This window comes from Heptranchias perlo, chromosome 1 (assembly GCF_035084215.1).
Source record: "Heptranchias perlo isolate sHepPer1 chromosome 1, sHepPer1.hap1, whole genome shotgun sequence".
Taxonomy (NCBI): Eukaryota; Metazoa; Chordata; class Chondrichthyes; order Hexanchiformes; family Hexanchidae; genus Heptranchias; species Heptranchias perlo.
This window is the reverse complement of record NC_090325.1, coordinates 14,312,202-14,335,219: the sequence shown is the minus strand read 5'-3', so window position 1 is coordinate 14,335,219 and position 23,018 is coordinate 14,312,202. Positions and strand designations below refer to the sequence as shown.

Here is a 23,018-nt window from a genome sequence, read left to right as displayed (position 1 = left end):
GTTTCAGGCTGGAATCTAATCGAGAGGTTCAGATGGTTTATATATAGAATAATGGATGTCCCAGAGTGAATTACAAACTGGAATCTAATCGAGGGGCTCAAATGGTTTATATATAGAATATCGGATATCAGGGAGTGAGTTACAAGCAGCAATGCAATGGGGGAGCTGTGGTTCACAAGCAGGGCAGTAATTGCTGGAGATGTTCAACTGGTTTCGAACGTCTCTGGCCACTGGCATTGGGTTTTGTTGGGTAGCCTCGTCTCAGCTCTAGGTTCCACCTTTAGACCAAAAAATTGATAAAAATCTGAATCTAAATAAAGGAAATTACAAAAGTATGAGGTGCGAGTTGGCTATGATAGATTGGGGAACTTTACTAAAAGGGATGACGATGGATAGGCAATGGCTAATATTTAAAGAATGTGTGCAGGAATTACAACAATTATTCATTCCTGTCTGGCGCAAAAATAAAATAGGAAGGGTGGCTCAACTGTGGCTTACAAAAGAAATTAGGGATAGTATTAGATCCAAAGAGGAGACATATAAAATTGCCAGAAAAAGCAGCAAGCCTGAGGATTGGGAGCAGTTCAGAATTCAGCAAAGGAGAACAAAGAGAGTGATTAAGAGGGGGAAAATAGAGTATGAGAGTAAACTAGCAGGGAACATAAAAACTGACTGTAAAAGCTTCTATAAATATGTCAAGAGAAAAAGATTAGTGAAGACAAATGTAGGTCCCTTACAGTCAGAAATGGGGGAAATTATAATGGGGAACAAAGAAATGGCAGAACAATTAAACACATACTTTGGTTCTGTCTTCACAAAGGAGGACACAAATAACCTGCCAGAAATGGAAGGGAACCAAGGGTCTAGTGAGAGGGAGGAACTGAAGGAAACCAGTATTACTAAAAAAAATAGTGCTAGTGAAATTAATGGGGCTAAAGGCTGACAAATCCCCAGGGCCTGATAATCTACATCCCAGAGTACTAAAGGAAGTGGCCCTGGAAATAGTGGATGCATTGGTGATCATCTTCCAAAATTCTATAGACTCTGGAACAGTTCCTACAGATTGGTGGGTGGCAAATGTAACCCCATTATTTAAAAAAGGAGGGAGAGAAAAAACGGAATTACAGACCAGTTAGCCTAACATCAGTAGTGGGGAAAATGCTCAAGTCTATTATAAAAGATGTGAAAACAGAACAATTGGAAGGCATTAACGGGATTGGACAAAGTCAGCATGGGTTTATGAAAGGGAAATCATGCTTAACAAATCTACTGGACTTTTTTGAGGATGTAACTAGTAGAATAGATGGGGGAGAACCAGTGGATGTGGTTTATTTGGATTTTCAGAAGGCTTTTGATAAGGTCACACACAAGAGGTTAGTGTGCAAAATTAAAGCACATGGGATTGGGGGGAATATACTGGCATGGACTGAGAATTGGTTGACAGACAGGAAACAGAGAGTAGGAATAAACGAGTCTTTTTCCGGGTGGCAGGCAGTGACTAGTGGGGTACCGCAGGGATCAGTGCTTGGGCCCCAGCTATTCACAATATATATCAATGATTTCGATGAGGGAACTAAATGTAACATTTCCAAGTTTGCAGACGACACAAAACTGGGGTGGAATGTGAGCTGTGAGGAGGATGCAAAGAGGCTCCAATATGATTTAGACAAGTTGGGTGAGTGGGCAAGAACATGGCAGATGCAGTATAACGTAGATAAATGTGAGGTTATCCACTTTGGTTTTAAAAACAGAAAGGCAGATTATTATCTGAATGGTGATAGATTGGGAAAAGGGGAGGTGCAACGAGACCTGGGTGTCCTTGTACACCAGTCGCTGAAAGCGAGCATTCAGGTGTAGCAAGCAGTTAGGAAGGCGAATGGTATGTTGGCGTTCATTACAAGAGGGTTTGAGTACAGGAGCAGGGCTGTATTACTGCAGTTATACAGGGCCTTGGTGAGACCACATCTGGAGTATTGTGTGCAGTTTTGGTCTCCTTATCTGAGGAAGGATGTCCTTGCCATGGAGGGAGTGCAACGAAGGTTTACCAGACTGATTCCTGGGATGGCAGGACTGACGTATGAGGAGAGATTGGGTCGACTAGGCCTATGTTCACTAGAGTTTAGAAGAATGAGAGGTGATCTCATCGAAACATAAAATTCTAACAGGACTAGACAGACTAGATGCAGGGAGGATGTTCCCAATGGCTGGGGAGTCCCGAACCAGGGGTCACAGTCTCAGGATATGGGGTATGCCATTTAGAACCGAGATGAGGAGAAATTTCTTCACTCAGAGGGTGGTGAACCTGTGGAATTCTCTACCACAGAAGGCAGTGGAGGCCAAGTCATTAGATGTATTCAAGAAGGAGATAGATATATTTCTTAATGCTAAAGGGATCAAGGGATATGGGGAAAAAGCGGGAACAGGGTACTGAGTCAGACGATCAGCCATGATCATTTTGAATGCGGAGCGGGGCCGAAGGGCCAAATGGCCTACTCTTGCTCCTATTTTCTGTTTCTATGTTTTTATGTAAAAAGGGAGAAAATAGAATGAACTAGCAAGAAATATAAAAACTGATTGTAAGAGCTTCTACAAGTATGTAAAAAGGAAGAGAGCAGCAAAAATAAACATTGGTTTCTTAGAGGCTGAGACAGGAGAAATTTTAATGGGGAATAAGGAAATGGCAGAGACATTAAACAAATATTTTGTATTTGTCTTCACAGCAGAAGGCACAAAAAACATACCAGAAATAGTGGGGAAACAAGGGTCTAATGAGAGCGAGGAACTTAAAGTAATTAATGTCAATAGCGAAAAAGTACTGGAGAAACTAATGGGACTAAAAGCAGATAAATCCCCTGGACCTGATGGCCCACACTCTAGGGTTTTAAAAGAGGTGGCTGCAGAGATAGTGGATGCATTGGGTGTGATCTTCCAAAATTCCTTAGATTCTAGAACGGTCCCAGCGGATTGGAAGGTAGCAAATGTAACCCCACTATTCAAGAAAGGAGGGAGAGAGAAAACCGGGAACTACAGGCCAGTTAGCCTGACATCAGTCGTCGGGAAAATGCTGGCAGGAAGAATAGAAAAACAGGATATTGTTTAAATGGTGAGAAACCATTAAATGTTGTGTTCAGAGAGACTTGGGTGTCCTTGTACAAGAAACACAAAAATGTTAGCATGCAGGTACAGCAGGCAATTGGGAAAGCAAATGGCATGTTGACCTTTATTGCAAGCGGGTTGGAGTACTGGAGTAAGGAAGTCTTATTGCAATTGTACTGGGCTTTGGTGAGACCTCTCCTGGAGTACTGTGTACAGTTTTGGTCTCCTTATCTAAGGAAGGATATACTTGTCTTAGAGACGGTGCAACAAAGATTCACTAGATTGATTCCTGGGATGAGAGGATTGTCCTATGAGGAGAGATTGAGTAGAATGGGCCTATACTCTCTGAAGTTTAGAAGAATGAGAGGTGATCTCATTGAAACATATAAGATTCTGAGGGGGCTTGACAGGGTAGATGCTGAGAGATTGTTTCCCCTGGCTGGAGAGTCTAGAACTAGGGGGCATAGTCGCTGGATAAGGGGTCGGACATTTAAGACTGAGATGAGGAGGAATTTCTTCACTCAGAGGGTTGTGAATCTTTGGAATTTTCTACCCGAGAGGGTTGTGGTTGTTGAAATGTTGAGTATATTCAAAACTGAGATAGATAGATTTTTGGACTCTAGGGGAATCAAGGGATATGGGGATCGGGCGGGAAAGTGGAGTTGAGGTTTAACATATTGAATGGTGGAGCAGGCTCGAGGGGCCATATGGCCTACTCCTGCTCCTATTTCCTATGTTCTTATATTCATCTACAAACATTCTTGGCCTCAGTTTTTCCTGTGGCCTCGAATGGAATTCCCACATCTGCTCAATTCCCTAAAACCGTCTCCAAGAATTTCGGATTCCTCTTTTGTGCCAAACATTTTTTTTTCCCACAACAAGTCTTGGCTCTATTAAATCTGTCCAAGGCATCTGTAATGCTTTCCTCATTGCTTTATCACGCTCCTGGACAGGGTATAAGAAAACGATTGTCATCTATCACACGCATACATCCTTTCTTACCTCAAGGTCTGTTGTTATTCACTACCCAGAGGCAAATCTAAGATCATTCTGGAGGAAAGGAACAATTCTAATCTCCTCTTATACACAGCAAATAATGTCCTTCCACCACCTTCTACAACACCACTTCATCCTCACCTAAGGCACCAAATCTAAGGAGCTCATGGACTTTTTAATACCCAAATTTGAGTTCATCCACTCTCCTGCCTCGGCCTTCTTTAACCCCTACCCCTCTCTGCTCTCCCCCTGCTCAATTCCCTCACCTTGGGCACACTACCTCCTTATTGCACAATCTATCCCCATCTCCCTTACCCCATCATCACTAAACTTATCTCTTTTATGAAGCCTATCAGCTGCTCCCTTGACCCTTCCCGTCTTAGCTCCTGACCTACCAACTTCCCCTTCTCAGTCCCATGATCACTGGTACTGTCAACCTATCGTCCAACTAAATCACTATCATAACCCCTTCCTGAGAAAAAATCTACTCAAAAAATCTGCCCCATCTCTAACTTTCCCTTGCTTTCTAAAGTCCTGAACACATTGTTGCCTCACAATGACGCTCCCACCTCTCTCTGATTGTAGCCCTCCAGATCAGGCTTCTGCCCAATCCACAACATTGAACAAGCATTGGTCAAAGTCACCAGTGACACATTATGTAACTGTGACATGGCTCAGTGTCCCCCCCTCATCCTCCAATGACCTCTCCACTGCCTTCGACATTCCATCCTCCTAGAACACCTCTCCCCCGCCGTCCACTCCTACGTGTTGCACCGTAGACAATTCATTGCCTCAAATGGTTTCTTCTTCAATGCTGGTGCAGTCACCTCTCGTATGCCCCTCATCTTCATCATATACATGCTGCACCATTGACACGGTTACCCACACAGTATGAGGTCAGCTTTCACATACATGCCGACGATACCCAGCTCTACCTCGCCAACTCCTTCATCAACCCTACGGCTGTTGGTAGTGTCCCCAACTACATACCTGACATTAAAACCGAGATCAACCGAAACATCCTCCACCTGAATGCCACAAAACTGAATCCACCTTCTTCAATTCCTGTAAATACCTATGCGTCTCTGGCCTCGACATTTTCCTCTCCGGCTACTGCCTCAGTCTCAGCCCGGAGATGGGGACCTTGGTGTATTATTCAACCCCAAGTGTAGAGCACTCTTCTATAAATTAGAGGAAGAAGTGGGGGTTTTCTGTTGGACCCAAGACCGTGCATTGATTGTACCAGTTATAACAACCGAGGAGTTTTCCTGCAAATGTATAATCAGTGTTTATAAAGAGAAACACCACACCGAGCTCAGCTTCCTTCCCCATGTCCAATTTATCGCCAAGACCACACTTTTCACCTCCACAACATTGCCTGCCTCTACTCCACACTCTCCCGCCCCGCCCTCTCCCGCCCCGCCCCGCCCTCTCCCGCCCCGCCCTCTCCCGCCCCGCCCTTTCCCCCCCGCCCTTTCCCCCCCGCCCTTTCCCCCCCGCCCTTTCCCCCCCGCCCTTTCCCCCCCGCCCTTTCCCCCCCGCCCTTTCCCCCCCGCCCTCTGCCGCCCGCCCTCTGCCGCCCGCCCTCTGCCGCCCGCCCTCTGCCGCCCGCCCTCTGCCGCCCGCCCTCTCCCGCTCTGCCCTCTGCTGCCCCACCCTCTCCCACCTCTACACCCTCTCCTGCCCCACCCTCTCCTGCCTCTACTCCACGCTGTCCCGCCCCAACCTCTCCCGGCTCTACTCCACCGTCTCCCGCCCCACCGTCTCCCGCCCCACCGTCTCCCGCCCCACCCTCTCCCGCCCCACCGTCTCCCGCCCCACCCTCTCCCGCCCCACCCTCTCCCGCCCCACCCTCTCCCGCCCCACCCTCTCCCGCCCCACCCTCTCCCGCCCCACCCTCTCCCGCCCCACCCTCTCCCGCCCCACCCTCTCCCGCCCCACCCTCTCCCGCCCCACCCTCTCCCGCCCCACCCTCTCCCGCCCCACCCTCTCCCGCCCCACCCTCTCCCGCCCCACCCTCTCCCGCCCCACCCTCTCCCGCCCCACCCTCTCCCGCCCCACCCTCTCCCGCCCCACCCTCTCCCGCCCCACCCGCTCCCGCCCCACCCTCTCCCGCCCCACCCTCTCCCGCCCCACCCTCTCTCGCCCCACCCGCTCTCCCCCATCCTCTCCCCCCCCCCCACTCACTCCTGCCTTAACCTCTCCTGCCCCACCCTCCCTGCCCCACCCTCTCCCGCCCCACCCTCTCCCGCCCCACCCTCTCCCGCCCCACCCTCTCCCGCCCCACCCTCTCCCGCCCCACCCTCTCCCGCCCCACCCTCTCCCGCCCCACCCTCTCCCGCCCCACCCTCTCTCGCCCCACCCTCTCTCGCCCCACCCTCTCTCGCCCCACCCTCTCTCGCCCCACCCTCTCTCGCCCCACCCTCTCTCGCCCCACCCTCTCTCGCCCCACCCTCTCTCGCCCCACCCTCTCTCGCCCCACCCTCTCTCGCCCCACCCTCTCTCGCCCCACCCTCTCTCACCCCACCCGCTCCTGCCCCACCCTCTCTCACCCCACCCGCTCCTACCCCACCCTCTCCCCCCACCCTCTTCTGCTCCACCCTCTCTCACCCCACCCGCTCTCCCCCATCCTCTCCCCCCCCCCCCACTCACTCCTGCCTTAACCTCTCCTGCCCCACCCTCCCTGCCTCAACCTCTCCCATCCCACCCTCTCCCACACCCCCCCCTCCTGCCCCACCCTCTCCCTCCCCAACTTCTCCTGCCCCACAGTCTCCCGCCTCACCTTCCCCCGCCCCAACCCGCCCCACCCTCTCTTGCCCACCCTCTCCCGCTCCACCGCTGAAGCACTAATTGACATTTTATCACATCGTGGCTGGACTTCTCCAATGTTCTCCTTGCCAATCTCACCGCTTCTACATTCATAAGTCATCCGGAATGCCATGGCCCATGTCCTCATCTACATTAAGGTCTGTATCCGTATCACCCCTGTCCTCACCAAGCATCATTGTCTTCCTGTGCCCTACAGTATCAACTATAAGATTTTCCTCCTCACCTTCAAAGCCCTCCTTTGCCATACCCCTTCCAATCTCTGGGATTTCCTTACTGCCCCTTGTACGCACCCTTCAATCCCCCAACGCCAACCTACATTTCACTCCCCATTCCCTCTTCACCAGTGACCATCGCCCCTTCAGCCAACTGGAACTCCTCTCTCAGTATTTCCGCCTTGCACCACCCTCCCTTCAGAAACCTCCTTAAGACACAACTCCCATCGGCTCTCTGCTCACTTGTTATCCACTGCCCTGTAAAAAAAACTCTTTGAGTTGTCTCTTTGTACACAATGTAGAAATATATTTGTTGTTTGTGCTACTTCTAGCTCCAGCCACTCTCTCTCCCCAGCACAGCCTTTTTGTCTCTCTATGTTCATCAATACCACTTCGGTTAGTGTTCCTCTGAGCTCACCTCTCTTCTTCCTTTTGAGCTCCAAATATGCCATTTTAAGATGATTAGCAAAAGAACCAGAGGGGAGATGAGGAACTTTTTTTTTGCGCAGTGAGTTGATATGATCTGGAATGCACTGTCTGAAAAGGGTGGTGGAAGCAGATTCAATAATAACTTTCAAAAGGGAATTGGATAAATACTTGAAGAGGAGGAAATTGCAGGGTATGGGGAAAGAGCAGGGGGACTAGAACTAATTGGATAGCTCTTTCAAAGAGCCGGCACAGGCAAGATGGGCCAAATGGCCTCCTTCTGTGCTGTATGATTCTGTACATGCTCGCTCTCCTCTCCTCTATCCTCACTGTGTTAAAAAGAAGATACCTCACACAGCCTGCTACTCTAACTAATTCTTTCCCAGGGCATCAAACTTTGGACTCCTTAACGCCCTCAATCTCCCCACCTTCATCCATCAATCAGGCTATTGAAACCCAAGTCTGGTGGATGTTGAGTGGTTTATGGTCCTTATCAGAATGACAGTTCAGGAAACCAGTTATTGATTTATATATTATGCGCGGTGAATATTGTTCCATGGCAGTGTTCCGTCTGGGTTCAGTTTTTGTGTTGACAGTAGCTATCTGTGGGGATGCTGATAGCCCTTGCACTCTTTAGGGTACATTCAGGCATTGTTCTACTGTACAGTCAGCGGCCTCAGCTCTCTTCACTGTTTCCGTGATTTTCCCCGGTGCCACTGACACAAATGTGCATTGTGCACATAGACAGTCTCTCTGCGGCCATTTGTCTTGTAGGGTGTGTTGCTTCGTACACATGAGCTGTCTCGGCCTGCTGCGTTTTATCAATAAAAATGCCAAAAAAAACAATTTTACGGCCACATGTTTTTTCAATATTTGTTGGGGAAGTATGTCAAAAAAAAAAGTACTTCACCTGGTCTTTCGTTCCGTCCCCTTTAGAGAGACTCCATAAATTTGCCCTACTTTAATTCAGTTCCGCAACTGGAGCTTATTAATTTTAACATCACAGCGGGGATGATATCATTCTTTAAATTGAATGTCCACCTCGAGTAAAACACATTAGCGAAGATATGAATCCCCTTGGCAGCCAGTGAGTGACCCCATGAAAGAAATGCCTTCATTAAGTAACATTTACTGGTGTAGATGATTGGGGGGGGTGAGGCGGGGGGGAGCGGGCAGGGGTTGCACGTTTTACTCTTTCCTGATGAGCACCAGCAGGAAACATCTGGAAAGCCTGTCAAAGGAAGAAAACAAAATAGCCCTGAAGGAAGCTTTCAAATTCTATCACTCCTCATCCCAGAGGGAAAAAACATAATATGTAAAACACAAAGGATGAACAGCACTCGAGGGGATGCAACACATTTCTCACAGTTCTTTTGGAACGTACTATGCTGTTGATGTTGGCCATCCTACCTAGGTCTCTAAAGTTTTAAAGGAAGTAAGTTAAGGAGCAGAGGCTTCATCTGCAAATGTCTTTGAAATATTTGTCAAGAGGCACTGACGAGCCCTGAGGCCCAGGTGGTCTGCTCCTGTTGCTTCGACACAAACGTCTAACTAGGCTGGCTGACTAATTAGTTGCCATTTAGGAGCTGTGACACTGGGTGGTTTTCAGATGCTAAGGGCTGTTTCTCTCCATGATTAACGATTGGTGTAACTGGGACTGTCCTAGTTCTGACTCAGACACTCAGCGCAGCTACTGCGAGTAATCCCCCCGAACATCGTGTAACCGTCCAGCACTCACCTGGGCAATTCGTTTTAATGTTTTTTTAAAAAAGTCGTTGAAGGTGACACCCAGTGCCCAGATAGCTCAGTCGTTTTGAGCGGTGGCTTGGGATCAAATTCTGACAGGGTTCACTCAGCCTTTCATCTTTCTGAGGTGACTACTAGCTATTAGGATGTGGGAGGAGAGTGGGAAATTACAGGGGCTGTGAGCAATGTTGGCCAACTTGGCACACGTATTGTCTTCAGACACTCTTGGCTGAAGGCAGTTGGAAACACATGAGTATCAGTCCAAGCTGCCGTCAGCTGCTGAAAAGCCAAGCTTCCAGATCTTTCACTCATTTTCCCAATTTTCTCCTGCCCTCTCATGAAACTGCTGACTCCAAGATGATACAAAAGGCACCAAAAGCCCCTCCGTACGTTTTCCAAGTGGCCTTGCCTGGTGTGAAGGCCCAGATAATTATCGGTAGCGAGCTGAGACTGATGGCTCAGTATGTGGGCAGGAACACAACCCTTACGATTTAATGTCACAGTTGCTTGGTGCTCTTTAGTACTCTTGTCACCACAAAGTGTGACCCTTGCTAATCGTATGGTTCCATCACCCGAGTGCCCATTTCTAGACAGTGAGTGAGTAAGGGGTGTCATAGCTGGCCTATATGTGACTCCAGACCCACAGCAATGTGGTTGATTCTTAATTGCCCATGTTGAGCACCACTTGGAGGAAGCACTGAGGGTAGCAAGGGCACAAAATTTACTCTGGGTGGGGGACTTCAATGTTCATCACCGAGAGCGGCTCAGTAGCACCACTACTGACCGAGCTAGCCGAGTCCTGAAGGACATAGCTGCCAGACTGAGCCTGCGGCAGGTGGTGAGCGAACCAACACGAGGGAAAAACTTACTTGACCTCGTCCTCACCAATCTACCTGTCGCAAATGCATCTGTCCATGACAGTATTGGCAGGAGTGACCACCGCACAGTCCTCGTGGACACAAAGTCCCGCCTTCGCACTGAGGACACCATCCAATGTGTTGTGTGGCACTACCACCGTGCTAAATGGGATAGATTCAGAACAGATCTAGCAGCTCAAAACTGGGCATCCATGAGGCGCTGTGGGCCATCAGCAGCAGCAGAATTGTATTCTAGCACAATCTGTAACCTCATGGCCCAGCATATTCCTCACTCTACCATTACCAACAAGCCAGGGGATCAACCCTGGTTCAATGAGGAGTGTAGAAGAGCATGCCAGGAGCAGCACCAGGCGTACCTAAAAATGAGGTGCCAACCTGGTGAAGCTACAACTCAGGACTACATGCATGCAAAACAGCAGAAGCAACATGCTATAGACAGAGCTAAGCGATTCCACAACCAACGGATCAGATCAAAGCCCTGCAGTCCTGCCACATCCAGTCGTGAATGGTGGTGGACAATTAAACAACTAATGGGAGGAGGAGGCTCTGCAAACATCCCCATCCTCAATGATGGCGGAGTCCAGCACGTGAGTGCAAAAGACAAGGCTGAAGCGTTTGCAACCATCTTCAGCCAGAAGTGCCGAGTGGATGATCCATCTCAGCCTCCTCCCGATATCCCCACCATCACAGAAGCCAGTCTTCAGCCAATTCGATTCACTCCACGTGATATCAAGAAACGGCTGAGTGCACTATATACAGCAAAGGCTATGGGCCCCCACAACATCCCAGCTGTAGTGCTGAAGACTTGTGCTCCAGAACTAGCTGCGCCTCTAGCCAAGCTGTTCCAGTACAGCTACAACACTGGCATCTACCCGACAATGTGGAAAATTGCCCAGGTATGTCCTGTCCACAAAAAGCAGGACAAATCCAATCCGGCCAATTACCGCCCCATCAGTCTACTCTCAATCATCAGCAAAGTGATGGAAGGTGTCGTTGACAGTGCTATCAAGCGGCACTTACTCACCAATAACCTGCTCACCGATGCTCAGTTTGGGTTCCACCAGGACCACTCGGCTCCAGACCTCATTACAGCCTTGGTCCAAACATGGGCAAAAGAGCTGAATTCCAGAGGTGAGGTGAGAGTGACTGCCCTTGACATCAAGGCAGCATTTGACTGAGTGTGGCACCAAGGAGCCCGAGTAAAATTGAAGTCAATGGGAATCAGGGGGAAAACTCTCCAGTGGCTGGAGTCATACCTAGCACAAAGGAAGATGGTAGTGGTTGTTGGAGGCCAATCATCTCAGCCCCAGGACATTGCTGCAAGAGTTCCTCAGGGCAGTGTCCTAGGCCCAACCATCTTCAGCTGTTTCATCAATGACCTTTCCTCCATCATAAGGTCAGAAATGGGGATGTTCGCTGATGATTGCACAGTGTTCAGTTCCATTCGCAACCCCTCAAATAATGAAGCAGTCCATGCCCACATGCAGCAAGACCTGGACAACATCCAGGCTTGGGCTGATAAGTGGCAAGTAACATTCGCCCCAGACAAGTGCCAGGCAATGACCATCTCCAACAAGAGAGATTCTAACCACCTCCCCTTGACATTCAATGGTATTACCATCACCGAATCCCCCACCATCAACATCCTGGGGGTCACCATTGACCAGAAACTTAACTGGACCAGCCATATAAATACTGTGGCTACGAGAGCAGGTCAGAGGCTGGGTATTCTGCGGCGAGTGACTCACCTCCTGACTCCCCAAAGCCTTTCCACCATCTACAAGGCAAAGTCAGGAGTGTGATGGAATACTCTCCACTTGCTTGGATGAGTGCAGCTCCAACAACACTCACGAAGCTCAACACCATCCAGGACAAAGCAGCCCACTTGATTGGCACCCCATCCACCACCCTAAACATTCACTCCCTTCACCACCGGCGCACTGTGGCTGCAGTGTGTACCATCCACAGGATGCACTGCAGCAACTCACCAAGGCTTCTTCGACAGCACCTCCCAAACCCGCGACCTCTACCACCTAGAAGGACAAGAGCAGCAGGCACATGGGAACAACACCACCTGCACGTTCCCCTCCAAGGCACACACCATCCCGACTTGGAAATATATCGCCGTTCCTTCATCGTCGCTGGGTCAAGATCCTGGAACTCCCTTCCTAACAGCACAGTGGGAGAACCTTCACCACACGGACTGCAGCGGTTCAAGAAGGCGGCTCACCACCACCTTCTCAAGGGCAATTAGGGATGGGTAATAAATGCCGGCCTTGCCAGCGACGCCCACATCCCATGAACGAATGAAAAAAAATGTCCTTTTGTATTCCTCCTTTTCAAATACTTCCCTTTTAAATGATGTTATAAGTGTGGATGGGTGGCTTATAATGATAGGTGCTTACATAGGTCTGCTGGGTGCTTCTATCTACCATTAAATTAAGGATAGCATTGTTGCTGGGTTTTTCAGTAAAGTATAGTGTTTGGTGTGCGAGAAACAGCCAACAGCACCATTAGACCATTGACTTTGGTCTTTCAAATTACATTGTTTGGAGAGTATTAGGATCGGTAACACTTGGGTGAGGTATCTTGTTTCTTCTAATTTTCAATTTTAAATTGGGATCTAGAACGCACTGCCTGGAAGGGCGGTGGAAGCAGATTCGATGGTAACTTTCAAAAGGGAATTGGAAAAATACTTGAAAAGGAAAAATTTGCAGGGATATGGGGAAAGAGCAGGGTTGTGGGGCTAATTGGATAGATCATTCAAAGAGCCGGCACAGGCACGATGGGCCGAATGGCCTCCTTTGCTGTAAGATTCTATAAGGCGAAATTTCCTGAGATCTCATGTCGTCAGTAGGGTTTCACATGCAATTTAGTGTGGAAAGGTGGCTGCACTGCTCGGCATTTTCCCTCCATTGGACTGGGGATGAATTTCCTCAGAGATCTCACCCTCTGCCGCCGTAACTACGGCAGAAAAACCCCGGTGGAGCGGGTGAAGCTCGGAGGAAATTTCCCCCCCCCCCCCCCGCCTCAATTGCCACCTGTGGTAAAGCATTGGGGGAAAAAACGTCTTCTAACTTGCCCCTTTCAGTCACTGCATTTCATTCCATTTAAATGCTTAGCCTAACAAAAAGTATAAATTGACAAACGTGCAGATGTGAACATAATGCTGCTAATACTTTGGTCTGCAGGTGAGGAAATGGATGACAGCTCACCCTATGAGCCCAGCAAGAGGGGGTACGACTACGCCAGACTGGCCTCAATAACAGCAGGTGAGTCTCCTACTTATTGAACAGAAAAGTTCTGCAGTGCCCTTGGACACAGCCTTGATAATTTGATGGGGTTGGGTGGGTTTAGGCAGTTCTAGTGCGGTGGAAGCCAGCAGCACTGAGTTTTCCTGCTGGCTCCGCACCACTCCGCATTCAGGCAAATATCCCTTCAGGGAATTCCAGTCCGGATTTAGCCCCGATATTTACGGGGAGGCGGGGCTGGAGCGGGGGCGACTGTAAGCGGGCGGGAATCCCGGAAATACGGGGAACGCGGCGGTCGTGCCGAATTTAATGATAGGACCTCATTTGGATTTTTTTTTCTCCGTTTCCTGCTTGGCGGCCGGCCGGATTGAGAGGCTGGCTGCCTGCCGAGCAGGAAGGCCTGCGGTAGAAGGTCGCAGCTGGGGACCAGAGGAGGGGAGGGAGGGAGAAATCGTTGGGGGGGGCGGCCGATCGCGGAGGCAGAGACATCGGATCACGGGGTGGAAGGTCTGGAGATCGGATCGCCAGTGGGGGGGGGGTCTGCAAATCGCGGTGGGGGGGGGGGGGGAGCCGGGGGGAACCACTCCTGCTCCTCCTGGCCCACAAGCAGTGCTGGAAAAGCACTTACCTGCTGGATCCAGCAGTTCTCGCCTCCCTTCAGCTGCCGGGTTTTCCGAGCCCTTGGGAATCCCATCCCGCAGCCGTTAAATCAAAATGGCTGCTAAAATCTGAGGCACACAGCCTCATTAACATATTATAATTACCAACCCGCCTCTCGAGCAGGTTACTCGCCCACCACCCAACCCGTCCCAGTTAAACCGGAAGTAGGCGCCTTCGCGGCGGGTTGGGGTCGGGTTTCCCATTTTTAAGAATTTAACCCCCTCCCCTCCCTCTCCCGACTGTCCTGGGGGTTTAAAATTCTCCCCTTGGTGTCTTTTCAGCAGGGGACACTGAATAGAGATCAGGATCTGGACTCGCCCGTTTTCGAGCTGATTTGGAAGGAGCGGGGCATCGGTAAACAGAGGAAATGAATTCTTAAAGGCTTCCACCTCAAATCCGCCAAAACAAAAACCCCGTGTGAGTTCTCCCCACCACAAGCCCATTAAATGGAGCCAAGTGGACATGACTAGCTCCTCTGACCCACTCCCCTACCATTTCTGCCCAAAACCTGCAAGGTATCCCTAAGGCAGATGTGACACTGAGGAGGCCACTATGTGTGCTGCTGAAGTTGATATTTCTTTGCCTGCATAGTGATCTTTTGATGCTTTTGGGGTTTAGCCGGGACTTTTGCTGCTACTTTTGCTCATTTCTGCTCAAAGAACTGCTTTGAATTCTAAAGACGTATTTCCCGATGGGAATACCTTTATTTTGATCTCGAGAAGAGGATGATGATGAACACATGGAGGAGGCTCGGTTGAAGGCTCTTAGAGTCAAACATTCCCAAAGGTATCCTTTCCCTACACACGTACTCACTCACTCGCCAGGGTCTACAGACCAGGAAGGCCTTACTTAGGCATCACCACAGGCTGAGGAAGGTGCACAAGAAGGAGAAGAAGTGGACCAGGACAGCCAGCTGCTAGACCAAGGAGGGCACAAATGAGAGCCCAGAACTTTCAATAATTAAAGGTTGACCCACCAAATAAAGTCACCACCTCTGCCATCACACTCCCTCACAAAGCCCCTCACTTTCTAAGATTTCTGCCAAAGTCCTTCATAAGTCAGAAGTCCATCATCCAACTCCCAAATGCTGAAAGCAGATACAGAAATGAACTCACAGCTCTATGTGATCAATGTGTCGTTATTTGAAACAACAGCATTCAACAAGAAGTGCAAACAAAATATAATCTCTCTTTCTGCAACTACTTCTTAACAACATGACTGCCCTCTATGCCAGCTAACTTACTTACTTTAATTCCTAATCTCCTGCTCCTGTGAGGTGCTCTCTGAGTATTATACGGTTGAGCGGTGAGTGGCTGGGATGGTTCCCCCCCTTGGAGCCTTACAGACCTGAGGTGACTCTCGTCTCGGAGTAGCTGCTGTCCCAGAGGGACCAGCTTCTGGCAGCCCGGTTCTTACAGTAGGAAGGGTGCAAGCCGTTGTCTAAAGCTCCCTCATGTGAAGGTATTGATAGCGGCTGACTGCCGCCCTCTGTAGAGACAGTGACATCTGCACCTACTCCTTGCAGCCCACTGGGGCTCGGCACGTCCTCGTGGGTGCTACAGACCCAATAGTCCCAGTGAGTTCTTGGAAGCCCTGCGAAGGTGTGCAGTTTAAAGCATCTATTGAAGCATCGATAGCAGCCACTCCAGGAGCCACCAATGTACCTGCGAAGCTTCTCCTGGTATCTTGATGTTGCAGTAATTTCCTGGGCTGTCACAGTCTCCAGGGTGTTCTGCAGGTCGTGTGAAACCTCCTGCAATGTGTTGCAGATGCAGGTAGTGGACTCCTCTGTCATCTCAACCATACGCATGGAAACCTTCTTCTCTGCCTCCACATGAGATCAATGCTCCTGAATCATTGTTCTTTTGAAGTCTGAGACCGAGATCTGAATCTCAGGCCCTTCAGCCAAGGATGATTTTTTTTTCTTTCCCCCCCACTCCGTGGAGGAGCTCTCTGGCACTCCCAGGTTCTCATTCTCACTAGTGTTCAGTGACTGAATGACGACCCTTTCTAACTGTCTAACTAATTCCTCATGAGGGGTATCTCCGTGCCGGTGCTTGCACAGGTAAAATGCCAGGACAGAGTTGGTGAGACCGTGGCACAACTTTTGATCTGGAAAGTGCCTGCGGGTCCTCAGAGTGGCTGGCCTCTCCCTCCAAGGCAGGAAAAAGAAGGAAGAGCTCGTTTAGCGGTTCATGCAGTGACATTTGCCCTTGGAGAAATAGCGGGTGAGTGGAAGGGCACAGCAAATCTTTAAAAAAAGCACAAGGCACTGATAGTACCTGTGATGAGCCTTACACAGCTTTTACCAACCTTCTCTTGCTACCTCGCCCTCAACCTTGCCCTCTCCCACATGCTCACCTGTCCTTGTGACTATTACATCCCCTGGTTGTCCCATCTGTGGTATCGGTTGTATGCCCTTTTTCCTTTGCAGGGGGTGAAGATAATTTTACAGGCCTATGAGTGTCAAGAAGATTTGTATAACCATATGAAGTCATGCATGCCATGATGATGAGAGAGGGGTCTTGTCCCTCGAAAAGAAAATACCTGAGAATTGAGAGGTTATAACTTTCAGGAAAGACTGAACAGGTTGGGAGGTTTTCTCAAGAAAAGAGAAGACTGAGGGGTGACCTAATAAAATTATGACGGGGTTTGATAGGGTCGGCATAGAGAAGATGTTTCCATTTTTGGGGGAGTCCAAAACTAGGGGCCATAAATATAAGATATTTACTAATAAATCCAAAAGGGAATTCAGGAGAAACTTCTTTACCCAAAGAGTGGTGAGAATGTGGAACTCGCTACCACAAGGAGCAGTTGAGGCGAATAGTATAGATGCATTTAAGGGGAAGCTAGAAAAGTACATGAGGGAGAAAGGAATAGAAGGATATGTTGATAGGGTCAGATGATGTAGGGTGGGAGGAGGCTCCTGTGGAACATAAACACCGGCATAGACCTGTTGGGCCGAATGGCCTGTTTCTGTGCTGTAAATTTTATATAATTCTGTATAACTGTCCTTGAAGACTAGCAGAAGCCCTGATGGCAGACGCAGTGAATTGAGAGAGTGGTGTTGAGTAAAGAAGGTACTTGAGTGATTGGAGAGGTTGCCTTTAGCAAAAGTGAGTTTATCTGAACTTCTCAGGCATTGAGAGTGCAGCTGTCTGAGTGATAGAGAATGTGTATTGGCACTAGAGCCTTAACTTACCTTGGCCACCCTTGTGAGATCATTGAAACTTTTTCTGCAATGTGTAGCAGTTCTTGGAGTGTTGGAGGTTGCACTGACTGCCTCTGCACCACTCTCCTGTGGGGTCTTGTGTCCTCAGTGCCCATCAGACAGTCCCTCCTGACTCTCACTGCTACCAACAGCACCTCCAATGACGCATCGGAAAAACTGGGAGCATTTGCAGATGTATAAACCACAAAAGCTGCTGCTGCTTCTGCCATCTCGCTGAGAAGTGGCTGCAGCCCTTTAAAGACTGCACCAAAACTGTATTTCCCTCCCTCCCAGTGGCGGTAAGCCAACGAAGGGTGGTTTGCCGACCTCTAAATTGCCCTGCGTGGCTAATGATGGTTCTGGGAGGAAATCGCCGCAGATTAACAGCGGCTTCACATTGAGCTGGTGTTAGTAACGCCCTGCTGCAAACCCACCAATGGGAGGAGAATTCAGGCCCAGGAGTAACAATCCTGGCTGCTTTTCCTTTCCCCAGGAAGCTGACTGTTGTGCCCCGGCTGCTGCAAGCAGCTAATGCTGCTTATCTCCAACTCTGGCCTCCAGTCCTTCCCCTACTTCCTTCACCCCGCCATTGGCATCCGTGCCTTCAGCTGTCTAGGCCCTAAGCTCTGAATTCCCTCCCTAAACCTCTTCGCCTCTCTACCTCCCTCTCTCTCTCTCCTCCCTTTTGACGCTACTGAAAACCTACCTCTGCGTCCAAACCTGTCCTAAAGTCTCCTTTTTTGCTTCGGTGTCAATTTTTGTCTGATTACGCTCCTGTGAAGCACCTTGGAATGTTTTACCACGTTAAAGGCGCTATATAAATTCAAGTTGTTGCCATTGTTGTTGTAACGCAACACAACGAGAGTTTGAACCGTTTGGACTTTAATTCTTTCCTTTATGGGTAAGATTTTATCAGCTCACTGGCAGGGATTTCAGAGAAGCTCAGGTGCTGGAAACCCATCTCGACAGTGCCACCGTGTTGGCTGCCAATGGGAAGGTTTGTGATGCCATGCCTATTGCACCATGAGCTTTAACACTGCGTACCTGAATGTGAAATGTGGCAGCTGCAGATGCAATGGTATCACTGAGACACAGATTGTCTGTGTATAAACCCATAACGACACATTCCAAGACAACAACGTCCCTTTTAGAAAACCATCATGCACTAATTCTCAGTAAAACTCTACTGGCGCCGTAATCTATCTTTAAAGACCCTGTGCATTGATTGCCAAGAGCTGAGCTGATAGTCCATTGTTTAGGTCAGTATTTCCATAAGAAAACTCTACACTCCTCCTTTGGCTTCTTGACTTGGAAATAATGCACTTCGCATTGGAGTACTGACCCTTAAAGTGGAGGAACACCTCCTCTCCCTCAGTCTTGCTTTCCTCCTACTAGCTACAGGCACCTGAAGCCCCGATTTGGTGTCACCTGACCACTATTTCTTGATTCACCTCACCTTCTCTCCTACAGCAGCTAAAAAACAAGCAAATTAACCCTTCATTCATCTCAGTGCTCTTTGTGGGCTCTTGCTGTGCACAAAACAGGGCTGCCGTGTCATAACGAAAGTGACTCCAGTTCAGAGCAATTCACGGCACCTTGAGCTGTTTCTCAGAGACTCGGTCAGGTCCTGTGTTGAGTTCAAGATCTCCCTTATATACTCTGTTCAACCCTGGATGCTGTCATTCACTGTGGACCTCGGGTTCTCTGTACTCTGTGCTGTATGTCGTGATTGTAGCCATTGTCACTCCAATTACCACAAGGTCTATAGGAAGATTCAATGTTTGTCCAATTGGTTTCACAGGATCTGACATCGGTGTCACACAGGCTAATCGCTGCCTGGATGCAGCCAAAGCCTGCAACGTGGATGAGCCGTGTCAGAAGTTACGGACTGAGTACGTCTCCTCCTGCATCAAGCGTTCCAGCAAGGCCGAAACCTGCAACCACCCCAAGTGCCACAAGGCCCTCCGCAAGTTCTTCGACCGCGTCCCCGTCGAGTTCACGCACGAGTTGCTGTTCTGCCCCTGCGAGGATACAGCGTGCGCGGAGCGCCGGAGGCAAACCATCGTCCCATCGTGTTCCTATTACGTTAAGGACAAGCAGAACTGCTTGACATTGCTGGAGTCGTGCAAAATAAATGTTGTTTGCAGGTAAAAAGATCGCCGCCAGCACACTGGGTGGCTCAGTGAGTCAGCACACACTGGGGGTAGGGTTTTGACTTTTTGCGATCGTGTGAAAGGGATGATAGTGAGTCGGCAGCCTGTTTTACATCTCTCCCCATTTTGGCTTCAATGGAAATAAAAATTCGGGAGAGGTGTATAACGGGCTGTCGATTCACCATCGCCCGTTTTACACTATCACACAAAGTTAAAATGACCCTCCACTGTCCTTTCACCAGTGGGTTTAGAGTTTCAATCCAGTCCAGTTAGAAAGGGTTAAGATCTCCTGTCTCTGCGAGCTGTAAGGTTTCTACATGAAACAAGTTAGTGCAATGTCAACACAGGTCCCAGGAGAAGCACAAAACTGTCCCTAAATTGGCATTAAATTGACAATCTCACTGAAACAGACACAGGGCTGATTTCACACTGATGCAGTAAGGGGTGTTCTATCAAAGTTGGAGTTAAAGCATGTTGTGGGGAAACAATAAGCTTCGACCTGTGTACGATCTGTGCGATACCTGACCCTTGACTGCTTGGCACTGATCCTGGATGCCAATGCTGGCATCTCTCTCTTTAGCCAACATGTAAATTTAACCCCCAGAAAAGAAAAGAGATTACAGGACTGGCAATGGAAAGCTGGCTAACCCGGTTATTGAAGGTGAGAGGAGCCTGTGCCATCCCCAATTCACCTCAATGTCAGTTCTGAGCGATACACCTAGCACTCTCAAACCTATTAATCATCTTCCCATTTGAGCACAGTACTGGGACGGACCTCCCACCTGTTGCTCAATGGAAGTGGCGATGGAGGCTGGTAACACCCCTAACTTTAGGAGAGAATTGGACAGACATTTGGTGAGAAAATCAATTGAGGGATACTAGTCAAAAATAAGAAGGAGGCATATGACATGCATAGGCAGCTGGGATCAAGTGGATCCCTTGAAGAGTATAGAGATTGCCGGAGTAGAGTTAAGAGAGAAATCAGGAGGGCAAAAAGGGGATATGAGATTGCTTTGGCAGATCAGGCAAAGGTGAATCCAAAGAGCTTCTACAAATACATAAAGGGCAAAAGGGTAACTAGGGAGAGAGTAGGGCCTCTTAAGGATCAACAAGGTCATCTATGTGCGGAACCACAAGAGATGGGTGAGATCCTGAATGAATATTTCACATCGGTATTTACGGTTGAGAAAGGCATGGATGTTAGGGAACTTGGGGAAATAAATAGTGATGTCTTGAGGAGTGTACATATTACAGAGAGGGAGGTGCTGGAAGTCTTAACGCGCATCAAGGTAGATAAATCTCCGGGACCTGATGAAATGTATCCCAGGACGTTATGGGAGGTTAGGGAGGAAATTGCGGGTCCCCTAGCAGAGATATTTGAATCATCCACCGCTACAGGTGAGGTGCCTGAAGATTGGAGGGTAGCAAATGTTGTGCCTTTGTTTAAGAAGGGCGGCAGGGAAAAGCCTGGGAACTACAGACCAGTGAGCCTGACATCTGTAGTGGGTAAGTTGTTAGAGGGTATTCTGAGGGACAGAATCTACAGGCATTTGGAGAGGCAGGGACTAATTAGGAACAGTCAGCGTGGTTTTGTGAGAGGAAAATCATGTCTCACGAATTTGATTGAGTTTTTTGAAGGGGTAACCTAGAAGATAGATGAGGGCTGTGCAGTAGACGTGGTCTACATGGACTTCAGCAAAGCATTTGACAAGGTACCGCATGGTAGGTTGTTACATAAGGTTAAATCTCATGGGATCCAAGGTGAGGTAGCCAATTGGATACAAAATTGGCTTGACGACAGAAGACAGAGGGTGGTTGTCGAGGGTTGTTTTTCAAACTGGATGCCTGTGTCCAGCGGTGTGCCTCAGGGATCGGTGCTGGGTCCGCTGTTATTTGTTATTTATATTAATGATTTGGATGAGAATTTAGGAGGCATGGTTAGTAAGTTTGCAGATGACACCAAGATTGGTGGCATTGTGGACAGTGAAGAAGGTTATCTAGGATTGCAACGGGATCTTGATAAATTGGGCCAGTGGGCCGATGAATGGCAGATGGAGTTTAATTTAGATAAATGTGAGGTGATGCATTTTGGTAGATCGAATCGGGCCAGGACCTACTCCGTTAATGGTAGGGCGTTGGGGAGAGTTATAGAACAAAGAGATCTAGGAGTACAGATTCATAGCTCCTTGAAAGTGGAGTCACAGGTGGATAGGGTGGTGAAGAAGGCATTCAGCATGCTTGGTTTCATTGGTCAGAACATTGAATGCAGGAGTTGGGATGTCTTGTTGAAGTTGTACAGGGCATTGGTGAGGCCACACTTGGAGTACTGTGTACAGTTCTGGTCACCCTATTATAGAAAGGATATTATTAAACTAGAAAGAGTGCAGAAAAGATTTACTAGGATGCTACCGGGACTTGATGGTTTGACTTACAGGGAGAGGTTAGACAGACTGGGACTTTATTCCCTGGAGAGTAGGAGGTTAAGGGGTGATCTTATAGAAGTCTATAAAATAATGAGGGGCATAGATAAGGTCGATAGTCAAAATCTTTTCCCAAAGGTAGGGGAGTCTATAACGAGGGGGCACAGATTTAAGGTGAGAGGGGAGAGATACAAAAGGATCCAGAGGGGCAATTTTTTCACTCAAAGGGTGGTGAGTGTCTGGAACGAGCTGCCAGAGGCAGTAGTAGAGGCGGGTACAATTTTGTCTTTTAAAAAGCATTTGGACAGTTACATGGGGAAGATGGGTATCGAGGGATATGGGCCAAGTGCAGGCAATTGGGACTAGCTTAGTGGTATAAACTGGGCGACATGGACATGTTGGGCCGAAGGGCCTGTTTCCATGTTGTAACTTCTATGATTCTATGATTCTATGATTCTAGGTAGTGAACCGTGCATTCTATTTTTGAATTCGGGGACTGGCCAGGTGACCTTTACCAGCCCTGTACACTCCTATGTACTGTCAGAAGTACCATTGTTGGAATAGGCAGGGTTCTTTATTCATGCTAATTTTTCTTGCCTCTCTTCATCTCCATAATTGTAAACAATTTTACAACACCAAGTTATAGTCCAGCAATTTTATTTTAAATTCACAAGCTTTCGGAGGCTTCCTCCTTCGTCAGGTGAACGATGTGAAAATGAAATCCTCGAGATGAAATCGCATTTATAATTCACAGAACACTGCTTGGTGAGTACAGACAGTTTTTTCAACTGCCCGTTGCCAAGGCAATCAGTGTGCAGACAGACAGGTGTTACCTGCCAGGTCTCACAGAATATACAAATCACCAAAAAAAAACAACAAACAAAAAAAAACAGAGATAGAGAGGTAGAAACATAGAAAAGACAGCAACTGACCCGTTATATTAAAAACAGATAACATTTGTTCGCTGGTGGGGTAACGTGTAGCGTGACATGAACCCAAGATCCCGGTTGAGGCTGTCCTCATGGGTGCGGAACATGGCTATCAATTTCTGCTCAACGATTTTGCGTTGTCGTGTGTCTCGAAAGCCGCCAGAGCATGGTACATTGCTCCATGGTACATGTACCATGCTCCATGGTACAT

The 23,018-nt window shown here is 48.7% G+C and overlaps 1 protein-coding gene across 1 annotated transcript in view; it reads left to right on the top strand.

Moving 5' to 3' along the window:
- The window catches only part of gfra4a (GDNF family receptor alpha 4a), a 174,566-nt gene that overhangs the window by 108,902 nt on the left and 42,646 nt on the right, over nucleotides 1-23,018 (top strand). The window contains exons 3-4 of the mRNA XM_067981439.1: nucleotides 13,375-13,455; nucleotides 19,107-19,452. Coding sequence (XP_067837540.1) covers nucleotides 13,375-13,455; nucleotides 19,107-19,452 — 427 coding nt within the window. The remainder of the gene's footprint in view (nucleotides 1-13,374; nucleotides 13,456-19,106; nucleotides 19,453-23,018) is intronic.